This window comes from Notechis scutatus, chromosome 4 (assembly GCF_049901735.1).
Source record: "Notechis scutatus isolate UNSWTSFEM ecotype Mainland chromosome 4, rNotScu1.2, whole genome shotgun sequence".
Taxonomy (NCBI): Eukaryota; Metazoa; Chordata; class Lepidosauria; order Squamata; family Elapidae; genus Notechis; species Notechis scutatus.
In genome coordinates this window covers 31,221,853-31,249,096 of record NC_142012.1, presented here as the reverse complement: position 1 = coordinate 31,249,096, position 27,244 = coordinate 31,221,853, and the positions used below count along the sequence as shown (strand labels likewise).

At 40.1% G+C, this 27,244-nt stretch overlaps 1 protein-coding gene and 1 long non-coding RNA gene across 3 annotated transcripts in view; both read right to left on the bottom strand.

Annotated features, from left to right (window-relative positions):
• Positions 1–6,179: 6,179 nt before the first annotated feature.
• The window catches only part of LOC148130688 (uncharacterized), a 37,948-nt gene continuing 16,883 nt past the window's right edge, over positions 6,180–27,244 (bottom strand). For both annotated transcript variants that reach the window (XR_015749595.1, XR_015749596.1), the window contains exon 4: positions 6,180–6,225. This is a non-coding gene — a long non-coding RNA (uncharacterized LOC148130688). The remainder of the gene's footprint in view (positions 6,226–27,244) is intronic.
• LOC148130689 (uncharacterized) lies at positions 18,525–22,546 on the bottom strand. The gene is made up of 2 exons (XM_087962573.1): positions 20,610–22,546; positions 18,525–18,717 (listed from the first exon to the last, which is right to left on the bottom strand). Exons 1-2 carry the CDS (start codon positions 22,544–22,546, stop codon positions 18,525–18,527), a joined length of 2,130 nt encoding a protein of 709 aa, XP_087818699.1.

Below are 27,244 nucleotides of genomic sequence, written 5' to 3'. Positions count from 1 at the left end.
TGATCTTGACTGGCTCAAGGTTGACTCAGCCTTCCATCTTTCTGAGGTTGGGAAAATGAGAACCCAGATTGTTGAGGGCAATATGCTGACTTTGTAAACCACTTAGAGAGTGCTGTAAAGCACTGTTAAGCGGTATATAAGTCTACGTGCTATTGCTATTTCTGCATTAGCAAGGGAGTTTCCCAACATATGATTCTAGGGGACTGTAGTTAGCCTTGAAACTGGGATCTGACATAATTTGGGAGTTCATGACTTGCACTGCTCCAGTAGCCCCAGTGCACAATCTGGGGATTCCTCCTGGATGCATGACTCCTACTTGAATAGCAAATGGCAGTCATGGCTAGGAGGACCTTAGCATAGCTTCATCTTGCAGCCTGATTGTTAGATACATCACAACCTATCACCTCCATATTGGACTACTATAATGAATTCCATATGGGGCTGCCCCTGAAGCATCCAGAATCTTCCAAATGCAACAGCATGGCCAATTATGTGTGCTTGTAGAACAGCACATCTCACATGTCTGCTTGGTGGGGTGTATTGATTGCCAGTTTGCTTCCAAGTCCAATTGAAGGTACTAATTCTAACTTTTAAAATTCTTCATGGTATGGGAGGGACTAGGTTATCTGAGGGACCACCTCTCTCCAGTTACATTAGCCAGGAATATAAATTTGAGGGATTCCAGGAGATGGCCTTTGTGTGCCATGATGACTGCTTTATGGAACATTCCTTCCCTTGAAACTAGATTAGCTCTATCTCTTTTGATATTCTGGAAGTCCTCCAGGTTAAATCTCTCCTTGTTCAGTTTCCATCCATTATTCCTTGTCTGGCCTTCGGGTGCTTTAGAAAATAGCTTGACCCCTTCCTCTCTGTGACAGCCCCTCAAATATTGGAAGACCACTATCATGTCTCCCCTGGTCCTTCTCTTCACTAGGCTAGCCAAGCCCAGTTCCTGTAACCATTCTTCATATGCCTTAGTCTCCAGTCCCCTAATCATCCTGGTTGCTCTTCTCTGTACTTTTTCTAGAGTCTCAACATCTTTTTTATAATGTGGTGACCAAAACTGGATGCAGTACTCTAGGTGTGGTCTTACTAAGGCTTTATAGAGTGGTATTTATTGCATCCCAGACAAATGACTGTCCAATCTTGAAGACCTCCAGTGATGGAGCAACCACAACTCCAGGAGGTAAGCTGTTCTTACTGTCAGGACATTTCTCTTTAGTTCCAGATTGGATCTCTCTTTAACAAGCGTCTACTCATTGCTTCTTGTCCTGCATGCAAGTGCTTTGGAGAATAATTTGACCCCCTCCTCCCTGTGATTGCTCCTCAAGTCCTGGAAGACAATTATCATGTCACACCAATGCTTCTCTTTGTCAGGCTAGACATGCCTAGTTCCTTCAACAATTCCTCATATGATTTAACCTTGAGATGCATGTAAATATTGAATTTTTTATTTAAAAAAGAGCAACTTTTACCCAAAATCAGGCAAAGCAGGCAGGCAGATTGAGTTGCTCACAAAATCACAGATTCATTCAAAGATCTATCTATCTGCCATTCGCTAGCTCAGTCTGTCACATAAAATTTGCTTGCAAGCAAACTCACAAAATTAACTCACAACACACCATGCATGTAAATATTGATTTTTTTTTATAAAAAAGAGCAAATTTTACCCAAAATCAGGCAAAGCAGGCAGACTGAGTTACTCACAGATTCATTCAGAGATCTATCTATCTTCCATCAGCTAGCTCAGTCTCTCAAATTTGCTTGACGTTGAGTCTGCACTGAATTTGCTTGCAAGCAAACCTTCAGTCCTAAGGGAGGTTTGGCTGTGCTGAGCTGAAGATCTAAAGACTAGCTAGAAAGCAAGAAGTCCAACCATTTCCTGCTTCCTAGCTAATCTAAATCTCCTGGCACAGAGAACAGATGATGGTCGGAAAAAGGAAAAATATCAATTTAGCAGGCAAGTTTGCCAGGAAAGGAGTAAGTGGGTGGGGAGGGTTCCCACGGGCCATATGGGCGGCACAGCCTTTTGTTTCTGTGCAGCCTGGATTAATTGCTTTGTGGGGGTCCTCTGGGGGTGAGATGATGGTACTGTCTATCCCACATTGTTCTACAATAAGCAGGGTATGAGCTTCTTTGTCGGGTGCCTTATTGAAGTCCAAGAGAACTACACTGCTCAAAAAAATAAAGGGAACACTTAAACAACACAATGCAACTCCAAGTCAATCACACTTCTGTGAAATCAAACTGTCCACTTAGGTAGCAATACTGATTGACAATCAATTTCACATGCTGTTGTGCAAGTGGAATAGACAACAGATGGAAAGCATAGGCAGTTAGCAAGACATCCCCAATAAAGGAGTGGTTCTGCAGGTGGTGACCACAGACCACTTCTCAGTTCCTATGCTTTCTAGCTGATGGTTTGGTCACTTTTGAATACTGGCGGTGCTTTCACTCTAGTGGTAGCATGAGACAGAGTCTACAACCCACACAAGTGGCTCAGGTAGTGCAGCTCATCCAGGATGGCATATCAATGCGAGCTGTTGCAAGAAGGTGTGCTGTGTCTGTCAGCGTAGTGTCCAGAGCATGGAGGCGCTACCAGGAGACAGGCCAGTACATCAGGAGACATGGAGGAGGCCGTAGGAGGGCAACAATCCAGCATCAGGACCGCTACCTCCGCCTTTGTGCAAGGAGGGACAGGAGGAGCACAGCCAGAGCCCTGCAAAATGACCTCCAGCGGGCCACAAATGTGCATGTGGCTGCTCAAACGGTCAGAAACAGACTCCATGAGGGTGGTATGAGGGCCCGAAGTCCACAGGTGGGGGTTGTGCTTACAGCCCAACACCGTGCAGGACGTTTGGCATTTGCCAGAGAACACCAAGATTGGCAAATTCACCACTGGCGCCCTGTGCTCTTCACAGATGAAAGCAGGTTCACACTGAGCACATGTGACAGACGTGACAGGGTCTGGAGATGCCGTGGAGAACGTTCTGCTGCCTGCAACATCCTCCAGCATGACTGTTTTGGCAGTGGGTCAGTAATGGTGTGGGGTGGCATTTCTTTAGGGGGCCGCGCAGCCCTCCATGTGCTCACCAGAGGTAGCCTGACTGCCATTAGGTACAGAGATGAGATCCTCTGACCCCTTGTGAGACCATATGCTGGTGCGGTTGGCCCTGGGTTCCTCCTAATGCACGACCATGCTAGACCTCATGTGGCTGCAGTGTGTCAGCAGTTCCTGCAAGACGAAGGCATTGATGCTATAGACTGGCCTGCCTGTTTCCCAGACCTGAATCCAATTGATCACATCTGGGACATCATGTCTCACTCCATCCAGCAACGCCACGTTGCACCACAGACTGTCCAGGAGTTGGAGGATGCTTTAGTCCAGGTGTGGGAGGAGATCCTTCAGGAGACCATCCGCCACCTCATCAGGAGCATGCCCAGGCATTGTAGGGAGGTCATACAGGCACGTGGAGGCCACACACACTACTGAGCCTCATTTTGACTTGTTTAAGGACATTACATCAAAGTTGGATCAGCCTGTAGTGTTTTTTTCCACTTTAATTTTGAGTGTAACTCCAAATCCAGACCTCCATGGGTTGCTAAATTTGATTTCCATTGATAATTTTTGTGTGATTTTGTTGTCAGCACATTCAACTATGTAATGAACAAAGTATTTAATGAGAATATTTCATTCATTCAGATCCAGGATGTCTTATTTTTGTGTTCCCTTTATTTTTTTGAGCAGTGTATATCCACAGCATTTCCCTGATCCACTAGTTTAGTCACTTTATCAAAAAAGACAATAATGTCTGTCTGGCATGATTTGTTTTAACAAATTTGTTAAAAAACATTTGGTTTAATTCTAGTGATCACTTTGTTCATCAGAGAACACTATGTCTACATAGGAGAAATATATATGATGTAAAAATAGCCACACACATTCTCAGTGTGATTGTCATGACAGAAGTCTGCCTGATTAAGAAGATATTTAATGCTGAAATATGCAGGAAAGCCAGTGAAAAAAGTTATTCAGAATAAGACCTCCAAAAAACATCAATATGCTGACAGCACATGCAGCTTAAATGTCTTTCAATGACAGTTTCTGAAGGGTGGAGTAAAAAACCCTAATCAGCATTTAATCGCTTTTATGCAAGTTAATTTTTTAGCTTTTCACTGTCAAAAAAGGTAAAATGATCCAAATCTAAAATAAATCAATGTACAGCTAGTGCTGAATAGCATTAGCTGCCATTCATTAACCAATACAAAATCCTTTTCAGAATATTATACTGCATTCAAAACCTGGAAGCACAACAATGAGCCCTTAATTAAGGAGAATTTTCTTTCAGGAGGTTCATAGTGGCCACTGCTGAACTGTAAGGTGCTACATACAGCATTTGATTTGGTTTCATATGTCAAGCAGGAGACACCCATCAATTCACACATTCTGTTTCATACAGAGAAAACAATTTCTCTGGCATAGATTGTTACGAAAGAGGCTGCTGAGTGGAAAGAGGCTATAAGCTGCCTTTTCCTAGGGAGCAACAGAAGTGGAGTAAAGATTGTTGAGGGAGGCAATTACTTCAGGGGGATTGCAAGGGAGGTGGTAGAGTGGTTAATCTTGTGCAATCCCCTGTACGAGGAAGAGATTACCAGGATCGATTCTATTGATGTGTCCGCAGTGGTGCTCTCAGCAGTCTCTCCAAATGTTTTTTAAATTTAGTCAACATTCTTCTTCTGTGGAAGATTTGGTCAGCATTCTTCTTCTGTGGAAGAAGGTGTTCTCTTCCCCACCAAATACCTGGCAAGGCAATATGGGGAGGAGAATTCAAGAAACAGCAGCATTAGCAAGGGCATCCAGAGGCTGCTAAGGATCTCAGGCAGACTGGGAAAATAAATGTACTTGTCTTAGTGGAAAGCTGGTGTAACCCGGAAGCAAAGAATCAGAACTGATGAACTTTTACCTCAAACATAACTCTTATCAGAGAGTTAACAGCTGCTTCATTTAATAAATGTTCACAGTTATGATAGTGATAAAAAAGTAACTTTACAACCAATACCTTTGCAGGTCTGTAAACAAAGGAAACTGAAGTAAGATCATAAGCATACTTACAGTTTCACTTAGTGACTGGTTCATTTAATAACTTGAGTTATTCCCAATTGCAGTCTCAATCGAACTATTACCATTGAACATTGTGGGGTTTCTTCTGAAAAATATAAAAAGATTCCAGGGCAAATAGTTCTGAGAAAGGCAACATTCTCTCAGTCTCAATCTTGATCTATAAAATAGCATAACAGCCACCCTAGCCAAATTATAGAATGTACAGTATTTGCAAACTGAAAAAACTGGTAGGTAATATGTCACTTGTTAGTGAGATGGGCAGCATATACATTTCATAAATAAATAAGATATGTACATGCTAAGTCATATTGCCCTAATCCAGCTATGTTTAGCTGTGAGTTAATCTTGTGAGAGATGACAAACTTCTCAAGCTATATCAGTTCAGAGAAGGCTTATATGAGAAAGTGCTGTTCTCTTTATAAAATATACACCATAGACCAGAAGGTTTACTTAAATAACAACTTACTCCTCTATAATCCCCATCCAAAGTACCTTGGAGTAACATTGGACTGGACTTTCTCCTATAAGATGCATTTGGAGAACATGGTGGCAAAAATCAATATTATGAACAACATACTCCAGAAATTATGTAGAACTAAATGGGCAACTTCAGTTGCCACTTTCAGGTCATCAGCACCAGGGCTGGTCTACTCCACAGCAGAATACTGTACCCTGTGTGGCTTAACAGCTGCCATATTAATAAGTTAAACCCAGACTCTACCACACCATGAGGATTATAAACAGATGTATTAAAAGCATTCAAACTTGCTGGCTTCCTCTTCTGAGCCATATAGCACTGCCAGCTTTATGATGGCAAGATGCACTCAGTCCTTAATATAACAAAAGGAGTTTTTGCAGTCTTCTCTCCTTCAAGAGAAACTAAGAAACTGATGCAATCAGAGATTTGTTCTAGGGTGGCACTGGGGGAGGTAGAAAGGGAAGAACTGGGGGAGGATAAATGTTACTAAGTCTGCCCCTCATGCTTTTATGGTAGTGTTACCGAATAGAATACAAAATTATGGAAATTATTCACACCTCTTATCTGAGTTATATCCTCCTTCTTTCTTGATTGATTCCCTTCCCGTCCCAGTTTATGAGTCATCCTGGTATTTAACACAATATATAGTTAGGCTTTATACCTTTCTTTTTGTAACATAGTATAAAAATAATTCTGAGTGGTCTAGCCCAAGTGCCTAAATCTTCCTGAAATTTCCCCTGTGAAATTGGTACAGCTAATACAAGATATTTAGTAGGAAAATCAACTGGAGAGAGGAATTGAAGGGAACTGTAGTCAAACATGTGGAAGCACCTAGTGCTGTGATGGCGAACCTATGGCACACGCATGCTGGAAGTAGCACGCAGAGCCATCTCTCTGGGCACGCCAGCCATCACCCATTGCTCTTCCAGGTTCTGGTGCATGCATGTGTGCCGGCCAGCTGGTCTTCGCGTGTGCCTGTGTGCCAGAAACTGGAAGACCAGGTAGCTGGCGTACATGCACATGCCAGAAACCGGAGGCTCAGCTCTTCCAGTTTCCGGCGCTCCCCCATGCGTGCACGCTCCTGTTTTGGCATTTTGGTGCTGAAAAGGTTCGCCAACATTGACCTAGTGCATGCAATGAATTGAGGTCTTTGCCAGTAAGTAATATCCATATATCTTTTGTCAAGTTCGTATTACCCTATTTCATATTATTCTATTTCTAGACCTTTCTATCATAGCTACCAGACAATTTAGGTGCATATCCAGTGTGTGTCACTATGTGAATCGGCTATATTATTAACTGCGTGCTCTGGGATTCAGTGCTGCCAATTGCTGTGGACCAGCCAGTTTCAGTCCACATTGTACAAAACAGAATAGTCCTAAGTACTTGCTTTGCTGAAAAGCTGCTATCATTAACAGGTTTATGACTCTAGAATTGGGTGACATATCTGCTGGACACAACACCTGAAATTCACTGTCTAGCAGTACCAGACGGAGACAAGGAAAAAGAAAAAGTACTCACATAGAGAAAAAAATTAGAAGGTTGTCTCCTGAGAAAATACTTTGTGGAAGTTTTTGGCCAATATAACTGAACTGATAAAGATTATTTCTGTGAGCACTGACATCTATTTTATGCATTCCTTTCAATCAGGAACTATAGGGCTAAAAACCTGACACATGGCATTTATCACTATCACCAGAAGTAATATTTATATGGGCTCTCAAAGTATTTTGAGCTCCCCACAACTTTGCAGACTGATTTTATTATCCAGAGAAGCTGAGTACCTACCTTTCAGTCAAACTAATTAATATATTAGATTTACTTTGTGTGTACAGACCACCTCAAACTGTTTTCTGAGAGAGAAGTACAAAATCATATCACTAATTGAAACAACCCTTAAATAGAAAAGAGAGAAAGATATAGTCTAGCATTTTTTTTTATTCCAGGGACCAGTAAGACACTAAAATAACTTTCCTCCTCAGAATAAAGCAATTTAGTTTATAATTGTCCAATACATTATCTGACAATCGCCTACTGAATAAATCAAAGTTTCAGCAGAATGTCATGAATAAAGTTTGTTGAAAAAGGTGAAGTGTTCCATTAGTTGACCTGATGATTTATTTAGTAATTCCATATATATTTATCTGCAGGTATACATAAATAATTTTATACTTTCTTCCTGTAATTTTCTTTAGTTCTCCAATTTAGCATACAATCCTGGACTTCCAGATAATCTGCCATCTATGTAACAAAACAGACATGATTTTTTTTCCCAACAGCCATGATCAGCAAAGTACTGCCTAATGCTCCTAATTCTAGTGCTATGGAGTTGCAATTAAAAGATAAGAGATGAGAACCCCAACAATAATAATATTTATCTAATTTAGATAGTCATCATAAGGAATCTGGGTGGCATCGTGGCTCAGCAGTTAAGATGCTGGGCTTGTCAGCTTGAAGGCTGACAGATCAGGTTCAAGGCCTGAGCATTGTGTGATGGGATTAGCTCCTGTTCTTCCCCTACCTCCTGCCTATCTAGCAGTTCGAAAACATGCAAATTGCGAATAGATAAATAGGTACTACTTTGGTGGTAAAGGTAACAGCACCCTGTGATGTCATTTTGGCCACATGACCATTGAAATGTTTTCAAACAGAGCTTGCTCAACGGCCCTTGAGCATTGGCCTTTATAGTCGACAATGGCTAGCAGAATAAAATCTGGAAGGACTTCTTTACATTTACCCTTACCATCATAAGCAATAGAAAAAGAAATGGTGTTATATGTTTGAATGCTCAAATATCCTATCTACCAGCAAGGATTATGTGTGGGAAATTATGCTGAAGTTGAACAAAAATGTAAACTCTTAATTCATAGCCTTAGATTTTAAAAGCAAGGTAGTTCATCAATCACTGCCATTTTCTCCCAAGATATCTGACCTAGTCTAGTGATCCTTTATCCCCATAGAACTTTTGCCAACTACTATACTATGGGAAGGATAGGAAGGCAAGGAACACCCATTCAAGAAATCTGCCCTATCTCCTACCTTTCACACACAGAACTACAGTATTTAGCATACTACATCTGGGCTGCAAGTCAGGAAAATCACTAGATGGAAAGAAAGCAGTACAGAGAGTGGAAAGCCTTGTTTAGTTGTTTTCTTTTCTTTTGTTTGTCATTGCACCTCATACAATGAAATTAAATATCATCCTCAGTGTACATTATGACTATGAAAATAAACACACATCCTTCACCTTCTATACATTGAATTGAAAACCCCTGATATTGCATTAATATTGCACTATACAGTTGAATTCAATAGTGACCATCCAAATTGCAATCACCATTAACCAACATATACCCTATACATTATGCATTGCACAGGGCTAGCTTTAAGCAAAGGCTAGCCTACTAATGCTGCCTCTCCTTCCAAATTACTTTAAAAATGCAAATCTTCACAAGTGCAAGTGGTGACACCATCAATCGTTGCTTCCTGAGGCATTATATACACTTGAGCTAACCATGCCACTGTGGGAGAGAACTTTAAAAATTCTTGTCAACTTTAATTATTATTTTTCCTGTTTAAAATTGTATTACTGTACTACTACAAAACATAACTAATGCATTATATTATTTGGATAAAATAGTATTTATATAGTATTGACTAAATTATTGCTCTAATATTTAGATAAACTTTTATAGATAATAATTGCAATGCTTTTTAGTTAAATATCAGACTAGATTCCACTAGTTTATCATTAAGCATTTTAACAATATATTACAAGGAGGTAAAAATAAAGTTTAGTTAATATCTGGCAAAACTATCCAATAATGAAAAATCCAACAAAAGGGGCAGTAGTAGACAACTAGAGGCCAATTACCTGCTTACCAGCAACTTTCAAATTGCTAACTGGTATAGTAGTTGATTCCATCCAACAGCATCTATTTGAAAACAAGCTTTTTCCATTTGAGCAGGAAGGAAACCAACCCCGAACAGCAGAAGGATGAAAGATTAGCTAATTAGCAAGATGATTTTGGAAAACTATAAGAGAAAGAAGACCAACTTGAATATAGCTTGGACTGATTACAAAAAGCATCCCTTGCCACATGACTGAATAGTTAAGTGCCTAGAAATAACAAGAGTTTGTAGAAACATCAGCTTTGTGCAAAATGATTTTTAAAATGTCGATGTTTTTAAATTTTATATCAAAACTAAATATGGCATTCATAAACAATAGTAAAATACATCAAGGTCTTTGTTATATAATAAAGGGTTCTTTCTTAAGTTTAATACTTAGCTTACATTGTGCTGTTACTTGTTTGTACAATATAGTACTGTATATAGATAGTATGTATATATAGAGTACGGAATATGGCAAATACTATTATTTATACAGTATGGCTTCTAACAGGGTCTAAATGCTTATAAACACTGCAAAAGGGTAGAAGCACAAAAAAATAAAAAATAAAAATAAAAGCTTGAATATTAAAGAAAAGGAAAAAATAGTAACCAAACAGCTCTTTTTATTTTTATTTTTTCTTGATTTTGTATTGCCTTTTTTCCTGGAATAATACTTATATGGTACTATTTTACTTTACAACTATTAACATGGATTACAAGCCACTTTAGAAAGATTATTATCCTGAAAGATGAGGTACTATATAAATAGGTGAAAATTACTGAATGATTAGGCAAAAATAATAAATACAATACAAATTGGGTAAAGTATATGCATATTGATATGAATTGCATGTTATCAAGTATGTTGATAATCCAAAAATTCCTAACAGAAAAAGAACTATTTTTCATTCTTTGCTATAATGTAGTACTAGCCATTTTTCCCATTTGAAAATTGCAAGGGAGAAAAAACAAAATTTTGTACTACTGTACAACAACAGAAGTCCAACATATTTTGGGCTTTTCCAGGTTGGAGAAGATTCATCAAAATTTACACTCTGAGATTTTTTTAAAATCTCTGAAAGTCAAGATATTTGTTTAAGCTTTTTCTTCTCACTATACACTTGCCAATGTAATTGTTTTTTGTCATTAATATCACTAGCTCACTAAACTAGCAAGAATATGTCTGCTTTAATCCTTTTAATAAATAATATGTTGGCCTGTCTTATAATTCCAAACAATATTTTGGATGAGTCCTGTGGTAATATATTTTATTAATCATTTTATCATTTTCTGTAAGGCCTTTGAATACTAGCAGTAAGTCTAGGGAGATGTGGGCATTCTTGGTGGGGGTAGGAGTACCTTTGCTCATGAGTGTCTCATCCTGTTTGATTCTGCAAGTTTAGAAGGAATAGGAAAATGGGTGAAAGTTCAAGGTACACAGTTGTGCTTTCTCATGGGACTTTCCAAACTTTCCCATGAGACTTTCCGTGGCTGTATGATCTCATCCTAGCAAGGTAACATCTGGGACTTTCCAAGATTGTGTGTTCTCATGCTGGTGAAGTAATCTCCTGTTGAGGTCATTGTTTTCTGAATATGCATACTGTATATTTGCTTGTGTTTTTTCTCAATAAATACTGCTACCTGAGTTCACTCAGGGTTGGCATTTTCTCAGAGACAGTTCCCTGTGTCTCATTTCAAATGTCAATCCACCATAAATGGTGACCCCGACGTGATAGCTTGGAAGGCTATACGTTTCCCGCATCCTATACTCATCGTCGCGGACGTCGACTGGGCCCTCATCTTCTTCGCTGGACGAAGATAGATTCTTTTCGTGAGTATGGGGGAGATCTCTCAAGGCTCAGAAAGAGCACATCAGGGAATTGAGAGGGATCATTGGGAATAGTTTTGGGTTTGGAATTGGCAGTAGGGGTTGTGCTGTAGGAAAGAAAGAAATTGAGGACTTACTACAGTATGTTTGGAAAAATATTAAGTCATATCCGGAGGGAGGTAGTATTAAAGTAGAGTCCTGGAAAAAGATAGGGAAATTTTTGCACGAGGAACCTCGTGCCCCTTCTTCAATTTTGTTAACCTGGAGGGTGATTATGGATGCGTTAGCTACTTATGAACAACCGCTCCTAGCACCCCCCGAAGAAGGTTTGCCGCTTTACCATGCGGTACGTTTGTTGCCGCCGACGGCACCTCCAGATAAATCTGGGGGACTGTCCGGCGCTAGAAATACTTTGTCAGAGGATAAGAGTTTACCTTTAAGGGTTCAGGTGGATGCAGTTACTGCAGCTATTCAAGAAGCAAAGAATAGAGGGGAATTATCAGGAGATGATTTGGTGGAGTTTGGAGTAGAAGTTCAACTTAATCCAGTGGAAATTGTCATGGATGCTGCATTAAATCCGCAGCGGGAGTGGAAGCCTTTACCTCTCAGGATTTTGAGGGAAGTTAAGCAAGCAGCAAAAGAATATGGTGTTAGATCGCCATATACTCAGGCATTGTTAGAAGCAGTTGGTTATGGAAATAAAATGATTCCAGCTGACTGGAAAGCTCTGTTGAATATGATTTTAACTCCAGCTCAATATTTGGTGTTAGATCAGAAATGGAGACAGCTGGCAGTCCAGAGGGGAACAGCAAATGTTACCCCAGATCAGCTTTACGGAGCTGGTAATTTTACAACAGTGGAACAACAGAGAGATGGTATGCCTGAGGAAGGGTTCGTTCTTCTCCCACAAATAATTTTTCAAGCCGTAGGGGCTCTCCCTGACGGCGAAGGTGGTGAGAAGACCTTTACTAACATCAAACAAGGGAACAATGAACCCTATGAAAATTTCATTAGCAGACTGAAATTGGCTATAGAAAGACAAATTGATAATCAATTCGCCCAGAAAGAGTTGCTTTTTAAGTTAGCAGTAGAACAAGCTAACACAGATTGCAGAAAGATTTTAAATCCACTTGTAGCAAGTGGAGAGCGAGAAATCGCGGATTTGATTAATGCATGTAGGAAGGTTGGGAGTCAGTCTTTTAACATGGAGACTTTAGCTCTGGCTTTACAAACAGGACATGCTCAAAAGGGGAATTGTTTCAATTGTGGGAAGCCTGGACATTTTAAAGCGCAATGTCGGGCTCCTGGAGGAGGTCAAAGTCAGCAGAATAAGAGATCAATGGGACAGGGTGTTCGTCCTAAATCAGTGTGCCCAAAATGTAAGAAAGGATACCATTGGGCATATCAGATGCTCCTACAGTTTTTACTGATGGAGGGAAAGTTTTTGGTGCTTGTGTTTGGAAAGATAAATCTGGAATTTGGCATACAAAAGTGACTTCAGAGCAGAAGTCTGCCCAGCAGGCAGAACTTGCTGCTGTAGTTTTGGCTTTTCAAAATTTTCACAATCAGGATTTTAATTTAATAGTGGATTCATTGTATGTGTATAATTTGTTACCCTTTGTAGCAGGTTCTTATTTGTCTCCTGGAATATCACCTGATATTTTAAGATTGCTTTTGCTGTTACAAGGATGTTTGGAGCAGCGTGTGAATGTGTGTTTTGTTGCTCATATTCGTAGTCATAGTAATTTGCCTGGAATTTTATCACAAGGTAATGCCAAAGCTGACAGTGCTGTAACTTCAGTTCTCACTGTCCAGCCATGGAACAGTCATAGTTATTTTCATCAAAACGCTAAAGCATTGGCACAGCAATTCAAACTTACTACTGCAGAAGCTGCTGCCATAATTCAACAATGTCCAACTTGTTCAAAGCAGGGCACGAATATCCCTATGGGAGTTAACCCCAGAGGGTTGAAACCCTCAATGATTTGGCAAATGGATGTTACTCAATATCCGCCATTTGCGCCCTGGAAATATATACATGTGACTGTGGATACTTACTCAGGATTTTTAATGGCTATCCCTCAAAGAGGTGAGATGGTTAAACATGTCATCAATCATTGCATTAAGACTTTTTCAGTTGTTGGTACACCTAAAACTTTAAAAACTGATAATGGTGCGGCTTATCGGAGCACCGGTTTTGATCAGTTTTGCAAACAATGGTCCGTGGAACATAAATTTGGGATTCCATACAATTCTACTGGGCAAGCTATTGTAGAACGTCATAATTCCACGCTCAAGACCATGTTGACTAAATTAAATAAAAAAGGAGGGAAGCTCCTGGGGCTTCCGGCGATTCAAGATCAATTAAATCTAGCTTTATATACTTTAAATTTTTTAAATTTGTCTGGTAACCCCCCTGCGAGCGCGGCCAGCAGGCATTTTTCTTCTCCTTCTACAGATGCGGTGAGACCTCGGGTGTTGGTGCGGTTCCTTCCAGATCCAGCATGGGTTCCTGCTGAGCTGATAACGTGGGGACGTGGTTATGCAGCAGTTGAACATCTTGGTCAAATTCGTTGGGTTCCTGGTCGGTGTGTTCGACCTGATCATTCGCAGGCACCTGTGAAGGAAGTTTCGGAGGAGCAGGATGGCGCATCTGTGGTTCCTGATCCTGCTGATTCTGCCTAATCTGTCCTGGGCTGCTCGGGTGCGGAGAGAGCAGCGACAGCATGTTCAGCGTGCCGGAGAATTGGGCGATGATTTGTGGACAGATAATAATTACATTAAAGATTTGCGCACAACTGCCAAAAACTTGAACATCACCAATTGTTGGTTGTGTATGCACCTTCCTGGGAGAGTGGGAGAAGGACTAACATTGCATGGAGTGCCTTTTGAGGAAAAAGATTTAATAAAGAATGCAACCTGGAGAAAACAGTTGTCTTGTGCTACAACAGAGCAATTCCAGATCCTAACCATGGGAGGTAATCTATGGACACAAATTTCTCGAGGTCTCATCCCGCCTTTGGGAATTGCTATGAACTATAGGGATATTCATATTTTAAATAATTTTACTGTTGCTATGTTTAATGATACTATAAAGAATATTAAGATGATTAATGTAGAAATGTCTGAAATTCGTACAGTTACTTTGCAAAATCGATATGCTTTAGATATTATGTTAGCTGCTCAAGGAGGAGTTTGTGCTTTAATTCATTCACATTGTTGTGTTTTTATACATAATTATGAGCCAAACATTACAAAGACTGTTCAGGACATGGAAGATCGTATTGCTCAGCATCAATCTGGAGCCGATGGGTTTAATGCATCATTCTGGGACAGTCTGTGGTCCTGGCTTCCTGATGGATCATGGTTTCGCTCCTTATTGCAAGGGGTTGTTATTATTATTGCTATATGTATCTTATTATGTTGTTTTATTCAATGTATTCCTAATCTATTACAAATGTGTACCTCAGTTTTCCGGCGTGTGGGATCAGGTCGTGAGGGAACTGTGTACTATGCCACTAAAACACCCCCTATCTTTGAATAAATAAAAAAGGAGGGAATGTGGTAATATATTTTATTAATCATTTTATCATTTTCTGTAAGGCCTTTGAATACTAGCAGTAAGTCTAGGGAGATGTGGGCATTCTTGGTGGGGGTAGGAGTACCTTTGCTCATGAGTGTCTCATCCTGTTTGATTCTGCAAGTTTAGAAGGAATAGGAAAATGGGTGAAAGTTCAAGGTACACAGTTGTGCTTTCTCATGGGACTTTCCAAACTTTCCCATGAGACTTTCCGTGGCTGTATGATCTCATCCTAGCAAGGTAACATCTGGGACTTTCCAAGATTGTGTGTTCTCATGCTGGTGAAGTAATCTCCTGTTGAGGTCATTGTTTTCTGAATATGCATACTGTATATTTGCTTGTGTTTTTTCTCAATAAATACTGCTACCTGAGTTCACTCAGGGTTGGCATTTTCTCAGAGACAGTTCCCTGTGTCTCATTTCAAATGTCAATCCACCATAAGTCCCTCTCCCCATTATGTGGCAGCGGTCCTACAGCACCCATCTGTCTTCAATGGCCTGAAAAGTTATTAATTTCCACTTAATTGAGACAAGAAACAATTGAAGTCTCAATTCCCAATAAAGATCTGCACTGTGGCTAGAAAGCCACCTGAAGCTGGATTTAAGAAATGCATCCATTCTCTCCATCTCTCAAACAATGGCATGTAAAGAGGAATTCTGGGAGTTGAAGTCCACAGGTCTTAAAGTAGCCAATGTTGGACACCCCTGTTATAAAGCATACAGAAATATAATCCCCCTTTACCATTTCCGTGTGTCACTATTCCTGCCACAGATTCTGCTAGGGGACTTGCTGAGTCTCAACCCTCCATAAATAGTTTTGCCACAGAAGCATTTGTGTACAAAAGCATAATCTTATTAAATATTCACCTGCAAGTGGTTAGTCTTGTGTTGGCATAGGTTTATAAATATATTTAAGCCTTAGATGTGTAAGACAAAGGCAGGCAATTGCTGAGAAAGATAGTATGTCATTTCTGAACAACAACAGCAACAACAAAAACTGAAGTGTCAGAATTAATTATTGTCCTTGAGGTTTCTTCTGCACCTTTCTTTTATTAAATGAGCAGACTATGAGGTTATGTATGACCCTTCAGAAAGTAGAGTAATAAAGCAGAGTAATAAATGACAATAGATAATACATAGTAATTGTTGAAATATAATACAGTATTACATATTTAATATTTCATTGTATCAATATTTTTCTGTTTCTTTAATACATATATTGTTTAGAACCTTTATTTTATTAAAGGAAATACCAGGTACGATACAAATCTGAAATCCTATTTAGAATCCTGCAAGTTTGGTCCTGTTATCAAAAATACATGATATTGCCAAAGGTAGATGGTAGAAGAAAGATAAGTAACTGAGTTCATATATGATTCCAAAATATGATATGGGGGTTAGGCTTGGAACTCAGAAGCATCATTTATTTTATTTTATTTTATTATTCATATGCCATCCATACTGCTATCAAGTAACTTAGGGCAACTTATAGTCAGATGAAAAAACAATATAAAATTTTAAAATGTAAATACGTAAGTTTTAGCATTAATAATTTTAATATCTTAGGAGAAAACAAACATATAACTAAATTTTGGGGAGGCCTTCAAACTAATTTATATAAGACTGACATTGGTCTAGATCAATGGTCTCCAAACTTGGCAACTTTAAGACTTGTAGACTTCAATTCCCAGAATTCTGGGAGTTGAAGTCCACAAGTCTTAAAGTTGCCAAATTTGAGGGGCCCTGGTGTAGACTATACAAATGTAGTGTTACCCTGTAGTTTTTTTAAACAATGATTTATTCCATAAATCATAGTTGCCTGGGTTAACACACAAAATACTAAGCTATAAACCATGGCTTATAAACAATAATGGAGCGCACAGTAAATGAGAATCAAATAAATGATATAATGATTTTGTGTGCTGTGTAAATTCAGTCATAGATTTAATATGCATCTAGGCAAAATAGCAAATATGGATTCTGTTCTTTATAAATTATTAGGCTCATATCTCAGTATGATATCAACATAGATATGATATCAAGTTTTGTAAATTAACCCAAGCCAGACTGAACAACTGAAGTCAATTAATTTGTTAATTTTGCTAAGGGGAACCTCTGGAAGCAATTTCCAGAAGTTATCCATCAATGCTATGTGTGCTTTGAAAATGATTTGGAGGACGACCTTGTATTCTTTGTGGAAGAACCAATTAAACCAGGACCAAATTTAATTAAAGAGATAGAAAGATATGGAGAAGTGGCAGGTTTAACAATTAATAAAGATAAAACCAAAATGATAACAAAAAATTTAACAGAGAAACAAAAAAAAACTAGTTGAAAATGATTTGGAGGAATGCTTGGAAACGTGTGTGTGTGTGTGTGTGTGTGTGTGTGTGTGTGTGTGTGTGCGTGTGCACAACAGAATTTTGGAGTGGCTTTCACATGCTTGCAAAAATATTTCGCCACTTTAACAAAATGCAATTATTTTAATGAGCTGACCCATTAAAAATATTTTTCCAGGTTCCCAGAGAAGTCTGAAAATGACACAGCTGCTTCAAAAAGATAATGTTATAACTTTTGAGTATTTGAACATGCTTCTTTTGAATAATATTTAAGGCATGTGGAGTCCTAATATCAATTTAACCTGATGTGCAAAACCAAAGGCAAACAAATGGATTATGCCACAATAAATATATTAATTTTAAGATTACCCAAGACTCTATTTTGGGAAATGGCATCATCTCTGAAAAATTTATAATAAGCATTATCTACACATACGTAAGTGTATAAACAAACATGAATTAACTAAACTTGTTGATAAGTGAAAAAATGATTAAAATGTTTTCATGAGATTCCAGTCTTGAAGCAGACATCAGCTGAAAAAAGTTTGTTGTTTTGCTGAATTTTTACATTTTTTTAAAAAAGAATAATTTATATTTTTTAAATATATGAGCATAGAAAAACAGCAAAGTTAATAAGACAATAAAGTGGAGGAAGATTTCAAATCATTATTTTCTCCCCCCCAAAAAAGCCAGTATTAAAGTACAAAGGCAATGCACTGCCAACAAGAATCTTGCCATTAACATAAAAGCTAGTCTATCAGAAAAGGCAGACAAAAGAAAAAAAGGATGCTTTTGAATTGTAATACTAAAGAACATGTCTAAGAATATCTTGTACACAAGATGAACAAATCATCTCTTACTAGTTGAAATCACAAGTCACGAAGACTCAGAAGTAACCGATAATGACAAAGCAGCATTCGCTGTTTCAATAGCTATCTTTGATAGACATGGAGCCATTAAATGATATTATTCACATCTTCCATCATGAATCTTTCACATCTTCAATCTAGTACCTATAATAATGGATAGATAATATTAGAGCCAAATTCATTCCATCGCTCCAGCTGAGAATTCCCTTTCTCTATTCTATTATACTGTAACTTATCTAACACCTTGGACAATTTGCATTCTCTATTCTGGGAAGTGAGCAGAATTGTCTCATCAACCACAGCCAGCAGTCTGTGATCTGACTTATTGAGATGATTTGCATATTCCTGAAGTATTCCAGGAAATAAGCAGAAAATGAGCCTGGAACAGCAAGAAGTTGGACTTTATCTCGTCAGCTCAATCTTTCAGTGCCAAACTTAATAAACTTATTAACTTTTCTCCTCCTTCTTCTTCGTCTTTAGCATACAAGTCACTTTTGTTTATTTCGGTTTTGTGTGTTTGAGGTTTTTGTTTGCTGGATTGATTAGTTTGCTCTTCTAGGAAAAACAAGTGAATGTACAAAGAAAGGATCTGTTTGGAGCTGTACAATCTTCAAAAGGCACATAGACATGGATAAAGAAGCAAGTACTGTGTTAACCTCCAGGTATGTGCCAAGTATTCTGCTGCTACATGAGAAGAACTCCAGTAACATCTGGACTGAGTGCAAATTAATTGTGTTGTTGAACAAAGGGAAGTCTGGAGACATATCTGGCCCACTGAAACTCATCAGGGAAGATTAAGAATTTCTGGACATAGAAAGATGTTTCTAAAACAGGACACTAGTAAAAAGAAACAGAAGCTCTATATGAGAAGAACTGGCAGAATATAACTCAGAGGTAACCAAGAGATAGTTCCTGTCACTGGAGTTGGACAATCAATTTCAGGTCTTCTTAGAAGGTATCTTAATATAAGATCCCCCCGCCCCCAGAATATTCCAAAAACTTGGAAATGAGGAATAGGACCCTATAATATTTCATTTGTCTGAAATAGTATAGGGTTCCCTGACTGAGTAGGGAGTTGGACTAGAAGACTTCCAAGCTCCCTTCCAAATCTCATCTCTTCTCTTCTGTAATCTAGTGTAGTCCAGTCTTCCATTCCATTCAATATTCATTGAAGAACTGTCTGCTCGACAAAGGGAAGTGTGCTGTCTCCCAGGTGTAAAGATCCAGGATGTGATGGAAAGGTTTATACAACTGTTCAAACCTACTGACTGTTACACCTTATGTTTCATGTTGCAACAAATGATAATGCTAGGGAATGCCTTAAAAGTCTGTTTGTTCGTTTAATAAATTTATATAGCTGCATCTCCCATATGTGATTCTGAGCAGCGTAAGAATTAAAAACATAAAAAGAACACAATAAAAATCATTAAAATATTTAAACATTTTTTTAAAAAAATCTTTAAAAATCACAATATGTATAACAACATGCTCAGGTTTCCTAACAACATAGCCATTTCAGGCTCCATACCTGTTACTAGCTCCCTAGAGCAGATGACAAAGCTGTTTTCCAGAATATCAGCAAGATTAGGGCAATCTGATTTCAGGGGAAATGATTTTCCAAAGGACAGTTACCGTGGCAGAAGGGGCAGAAACCCTCTTGGGTTCCATCAGGTGATGTTTCTTTATGGGTAAGATCCATAACATGCCCTTCCTGCCAAACCTGATGAGCTGATAGATATGATTGGAAGGAGACTGTATCCAGAGACTATAGGGAATTGACAAAAAAGGAATGAGTTCAGAGTTCAGGTGATACTTTTGTCCATACTTTCAACTGAAGGTCATTGCTGGAGAAAAATGAAGAATTCTGAAGTTGAATGGCTGGTTTAAGATATGATAACTGGACCTAACATGAAGGCTTTCTGCTGAGAGATAGGTTGTACCCCATATCTCATAATGATTGGGAAGAACATGTTTGAAAGACCTCTGACTCAAATCATCTGGAGGTTGCATTGTACCAATGAATTCACATGGAATAGAATGGGCGTTGGTTCCTACCTGATACGCCTCTTCTCGTGGAACTGCCTAGAGCATCCAGAGAGTGGGAAGTGCTCCAGTCTTCACTTCTCACAGGCTGAGCTATAATTGAGGAACGCTCCTCCTCCTCCACGTGACTCCTCCATGCGTTCCCCCAGTTTTAACGAAGACGAGAGGACAGCAACGATCCTCTAACCTTAACTATTATACAAATCTCAACTATATACAATAAAGATCATTGGCCGAAACAGGATTCCCCACCAGACGGACCAATTAGGGTGGGGCTGGATGCTCTACGCAGTTCCACGAGAAGAGGCGTATCAGGTAGGAACCAACGCCCATTCTCCGTAGAACTGCTGCGAGCATCCAGAGAGTGGGACATACCAAAGCATGTCTGTCCTACGGGCGGGACTCCGTCTGGGTCGGAATCTCCTTAGGTTCTCTCGCCACTTGCTGCAGGACTCGCCTGCCAAAGGATGCCTCAGCTGAAGTGTAAGTATCAATTTTATAGTGGCGTATAAATGGTGACAGGGAAGCCCAGGTGGCCGCCCGGCAAATGTCAAGAATAGAAGCCTGAGTAGCCCAGGCTACCGATGTAGCTGCACTTCTGGTGGAGTGGGCGGTTATCCCACTGGGGACCGGAAGAGCTTGAACTAAATAGGCCTTGGAGATGGTAGCTCTAATCCATCGGCCCACTGTGGACGGAGATACCTTACAACCCAGCGTCTTTGGCTGAAAGGACAGAAACAGAGACTCTGATCTCCTGATGAACTGTGTGCGAGAGATGTAAATACGTAGAGCCCTACGAACATCGAGGGTGTGCCACTGTCTTTCTCTTTCGTGCAAAGGCTTTGGACAGAAATTAGGTAGGACCAACTCCTGTGCCCTGTGGAATGCTGAATTGATTTTTGGTAAAAAGGCAGGGTCTGGTCTCAGAACCACCCGATCAGAGTGAAAAATGCACAGGTCCTTTCTCACGGATAGAGCTGCAATTTCAGATATCCTTCTAGCCGAGGTTATTGCCACAAGAAAGACCACTTTAAAGGTGAGAAATTGAAGAGGCGCCTCCCTGAGAGGCTCAAAGGGAGGTTTAGTCAAGGCGATGAGAACCTTGTTAAGGTCCCATGTCGGGTATCTGTGCACCACTGGCGGGCGTAAATTGGAAGCCCCTTTAAGAAAGGCCTTAATTCGAGGGTGGTGGGAAAGAGGGCCGGAGGAGCCGCCAGCAACCACCGTTGATAGGGCCGCGACCTGTCTTCTCAAAGTGTTGGGTGAGAGGCCTCCATCTAGGCCGTCTTGTAGAAAGGCCAGGATCTGCGCAATTGAAGGAGAACGTGGATTGATGAAGGATTTATGGCACCACTTACAGAAACTGCTCCAGGTAGCATCATAAATGCGAGTAGTAGAAGGCCGCCTAGCAGCCAGAATGGTGTTAATGACCTGGGCTGACAAACCCTCCTCAATCAGCCTTTCCCGCTCAACTTCCAGACGGCTAACTGAAGCCACTGTGGGTCTGGATGAAGCAGAGGGCCCTGTGACAGAGAGATTTGGTCTAGCGGGATCCTCCACGGCGGAGCTACCGACAGATTGTGAAGGTCCGCAAACCACGGTCTCCTGGGCCAATATGGTGCCACCATGAGGATCTCTGCCCTCTTGAATATCAATTTCCGAATCACTCTGGGGATCAACGGAAGTGGAGGGAAGGTGTACAGAAGCCCGGGAAGCCAAGGGCAATGCAGGGCATCGTGATTCTCTGCCCCGTTGGAGGGGTAACGAGAGAAGAACCTTGGTGTTTGCGCGTTGAGGGGAGATGCAAACAGGTCTACCAGAGGCTGACCGAACATGGCTGCTGCCTCCCTGAACAGGTGCGGATGTAGACGCCACTCTGCTTGGTCCAGTGTGGCCCTGCTCAGCCAATCTGCTTGGATGTTGGAGGTTCCCGAAATGTGCTCTGCTCTGATGGATAAAAGGTGTGCCTCTGCCCACCGACACAGCCGCTCGGCCTCCCTCATGAGGAGAATGGAATGGGTGCCCCCTTGACGATTGATGTGGGCCTTGGTTGTAGTGTTGTCCGTTAGGACCAGGATGTGGCGCCCTCTCACCTGAGGAAGGAAAGCTCACAGGGCCAGGTACACTGCGCGAAGCTCCAACCAGTTGTAAGGACCCTCTATCAGAGCCTTCTTCCTCCCCGAAGGGCTCAAAGCCCACTTCCTCCTCTTCCTGGGTTTCTTCCCCCTCTGGGAACGGAGCAGCCATATGAGAAGGTACCTGACCATGCTGAGATGCTGGCCTGGAGAGAGACCTTCCGGACAAAGACTCGACCTCGGGAGACCTCCCTCGAGAGTCCGGTCTGGACAGTTGCTGCATTCCTTCGGCTATACCCTGACGGATGGCAATCTGCATCCATTCTTTAAGACTATCCGGAGTGATGGTTGAAGCCGGATCTTCAGGGCGTAGGCCTGCAGTGGTTGGCGTGAAGGTCGCCTCGGGCGTACGGGAGGGCTGGCGGCCTTGGGCGGATGTACTGCACCTGGAGGGAGAAGATTGACTTGGCGGGGGGGGGTTGAGCGGAGGTAGAAGGTAGGGCAGGGGTTACAGAATGTGTGTCTTTAGAACGTTTGCTAAACTCCTTTTCCAGAGCCTTATGGCGCCTTAAGGCATCTCTTTGAGAGGCACTGGAAGAGTCCTTGTCCCTTTTGCGAATATAGTGTGTCTTTGACTTGGCCTTCAGAGAAGAGCCAGTTGGATTGCCCTCTGCCATGATATCAAGGAAAAAAATTGGTAACAAAGGAATGGCGGTTGGCACGCCTAGGAGTTCGGCCTACCACGTAAGCCGGTTTTCCCAAAGTTGGGTCACGTCCCCCTTTTGGAAAAAAAAAATTGTCCTCTTTATTCTAATTTATTTTTTATTATTATTTTTTATTTATTTATTTATTTTGAACTCTAAACACTAAAGAGAAGAAAAAATTTTTTTATCAAAAATTATTATTTACACACAAAAAATAATTATTATTTTTGTTTGTATTTTTTTTTTATTTTTTTTTTGTGGGCGGGGCCCAAAGGAAAGGAAGGTTAATTAAACACAAAGAAATGGAAGTAAAAATCTACTATCTCTAACCTAAAATCCAAACAAACCAAATGAATGCTGAGGCCAGAAGAAACTATGTATAAACAGGGAAAAAAGCAGGCCTCGTTAGGCAGCCTCCCAGCAACAATGGGAAGTAAGTGCCTGCGCCTCTGAGCGAGCTGCGGGCAAGGAAAAAAGGGCCAACGATGTCTATCAAGGAGAGACAACAGGGCACGGAACCACAGTGTCCTCCAGGAAGAAAAAAGGGGGCTCCACGCGGCCTGACGGTCCCGCTAAGGGCCTCGCAGCTCACAAATAAAGGTAAAAATTTTTTATTTTTAAATCGATTCAAAATGGCACCGGCCACGAGGCATGCCCAAAATGGCTGCCCGACTCAACGTGAATAATTCAGAGACGCACCAGCCCGATCTCACAGCTCCGACAATTAAAGGCACAGGCAAGGGCTGGGAGAGGAAGCGTTCCTTCCTCTAAGGCGTTCTGGGGGGGAAGACGCAACTGCGCGCTAAAAATAGCGCGGGGCCAAGCGGCTGGGCAAAGCGCGCTTGGAATGAGGCAGAGGAAGAAGGAGGGGGGGTGAGGGGGGCAAAAAGGCTCCAAACCCCGTATCTCCCCCCTGAGAGCGAAATCACACTCAAGCTAAATTTAGGACCACACCAAATTCGCAGGGACAAGGAAAAAATGGAGAAAGGCAAACCTGAAAATAGCAGAAGAAAAAACCTGAAACGGCCAAGGAACAATGGAACTAGCTGCCTGTCTTCTTGAAGGCTGAGCTAAAACTGGGGGAACGCATGGAGGAGTCACGTGGAGGAGGAGGAGCGTTCCTCAATTATAGCTCAGCCTGTGAGAAGTGAAGACTGGAGCACTTCCCACTCTCTGGATGCTCGCAGCAATTCTACGGAGAACAAATATTTGACTCTTCATGATTAGGCTTCTACAACGTACTATGTAAAATAAGTTTTGCTTGTTTAGGGTTTAGCAAATGAGATTAATACAACCAAGTATGACTTATTCAATAAACCAGGACCAACTAAACTATGAACAACACCTTCAAAGGAATAAAATTCACACAGAAAGAAGAAAACAATTCCCCTTCCTAGATATCCTCATCAGCCGAGGTAGTGATGGCAAATTAGAAACTCAAGTCTACCATAAAATTACCCATACCAATCTAATGCCCCACTACCAAAGCAATTAGAAATTATTTAGGGCTAATGCAATCAATATAAAAAATAATCCAAGATGGAACTGTTGTTCATCAAACAAATGGAAAAGCTGGTTACAATAAGTACAGTGGTTACCATGGCCAGGGTGATACTCTCCCTGAACGAGGTGGCACTGATTTGTGGATCCTTTTGCTTAAACGAATAGAAGTAGTTAATACCTCATTCATGGCCCTACCTGCGCTAGAGAATGCCCTAGTGGAAGTCACTCATATCTTGACACAAAGTTGGGCTATTTCGCACAATGCTGTCTTTAGAGATGATCTGAAACTAAAGATGATATAAAATGCAGTTGCTAGACTGTTGGCAGGACAAGCTTGCCTGTATACTATAAAATAATCATATGTTGGTACTGTTGCACTGGTTACCACTAGACTTCTGAGGCCAATTCAAAGTTGGCCATTAATTTGAAAGCAACATAAGGATAGACTGGGAAACACCTTGCCAGAATTGAATCTGCCTAACTGGTTTGATCAAGGGAGGGCCTGTCAGTAATCCCTGGTTCTTGCAAAATACGCAAGGTGTGGATAAGAAGATAGCTCTTCCCCGAACTAAATCTCAATTTATAGAATTTATGCCCCCAGAGGAATGAGTACGCTCAAGACATATACCCTCACGTTTTGGAAACAAATGTAGGCAGTGCTATTCTGTTTGCCTTTGACACAAGCTGCTTGTAAACCCCAGCAGAGAATTTGATTGGAATATAATTACATTAATGTTATTGTATTTTATGTAACTCATGTATGTTAGCTCAGACTCCATCAGGATTGGGGTGGGTTAGAATTGCATTTGTTAAGTGCAATGTCACAATAATGTAATCATGGGTATGCAGAGTTAATGAATAAAGCCATGCTTTAGATAGCTTGAAACCATATATTAGCAAGGTGTGAAATGGGAATAAATTATTTGTGGTTTCTTGGCTTATTATTTTTTTCTATTCCCTGTCTAAACCTCTAGTTCACTAACATTTAACAATCAAAGGAAAATAAACCTTGACCAAACTAGTTATGGTTACTCTGCTTAAAACAGTCTGGTTTGTTTCTGGCTTGCCAGGCAATGGTTAACGTATAGCTCCTATAATTCAGAATTTTATTTAGCTGCAAAAACAAGGCTCATTTTTTCTGCAATCAATTTTTACTATGAATGAATCTACAAAATGTTGTGTGTGTGTGTGTGTGTGTGTGTGTGTGTGTGTGTGCATGCTTGTACAAGCGAAAAATGTGCAGGCCAGTTCATAAGCTTCAGTCACATTTGATTTTGGCTTTTTATTCTTATTTATTTCACACATTCAACAGGATGATAACACAGGCCCTGACCCAGTTGTTTTTATGATCTAGTAGCTGCTTTAATCTTTTGTGTGAAAGATTAGAAGATACTTCCAGCTGTTTCACCTAGAACCTTCAAAGCAACTCTTTGTGAATTGTTGGTGCAATATAAGAGTTCTGTTACTGTTTGCTGGGTAAACCTTTAGAGATGGCTACAATGCATTTATTGAATGCTACACATATTCTAGCAGTGAGGCTTTAGGAATCACTGAAAAGAAATGTGTTGAAGGACAACAAGAATGGCAGACAAAAGCCTGCTTTCTTTGCAAACTTGTATACTCAGCCAGCATGTGTGATGTTTTCTGTTGGTCATTCACCTAGCTAAGATTTGAGCTGTGTCAATCTTTTCCCACAGGGTCTAACCATCCAAAACAGACAAAATGTTATAATATGGGTGAGTATGAGCTTTTAAGGAGAAATAATGAGTGGGTTTTTTTTTAACTAAATATGTTATTCTTATATCCTCTGGTAATTTCTGTTTGAACACTTTGCATTTTCCAGATTACTGAATAAATTACTTAATATGTCTAACATTACAATAGAATTTATATGAATGAGCAACAATGCAATAAAACAGAAAAAGAAAAGCCAAAATCTTTATAAAAGGTAGGGTTGTTGGTTGGTTTCTCTACTCTGGAGCCCATATTATTTTGGTAAATTTAGAATTCTCTTTTCAAAAAACCGTGACGAAAACAAATAAAGAAAAATACAATGTAAAATAAAATCAGTGAAATCAAACATTTATACTAATGAGTAATGACAGTGTTTATATGACACCAGAGTGTTAAAAGGAACAATGTACTTCAATCAGAAAATAATTCCAAACTTTAAAGGTGAAAAAATTGTCAGATTAAGAAAGCTAAAACAGAAAGAACAATCAGTGGAACACCCTGCCTCCCGGAGTTTGAGTAATCCATCGCTGGAAGTCTTCAAGAAAAGATTTGTCCAACCATTTGTCCAGGATGGTATAAGAACTCCTACCTTGGGCAGGAGGCTGGACTAAGTGACCTCCACAATCCCTTCCAGCTATATGATTCTAAAAGCATCTCAATAAACATCAAACTTAAAACACCACATTTACTAATGATAAACTTTTGTGAATGAAGAATAATCTATTTTATAGTAAAAAGTCTATTTCGTTGTTCTTAAATACAAGTATTAAAAAGCATATGCATAACACATACATTAAAAAGAAATAAATGTAATAGTGGCACTCCCAATTACATTCCATATTTTTATTTTTTAATCAATTATTAATCCTTATTTCAGTTATTAACAGTATTGACAAGTTTAATAATTCAAAAACAACTCAAAACAGCACTTGAATTATCAGAAATAAGCAACACTCACAAACCCTTCCTTTGGAAGTACTGATTTGAGAGACTTGGAGGCTTGGTCCACCCAAATCCAATCAAAAACATGGCCTCATTTGAGTTCCATTAGACAACACCAAATTGGAAAAAAAAAA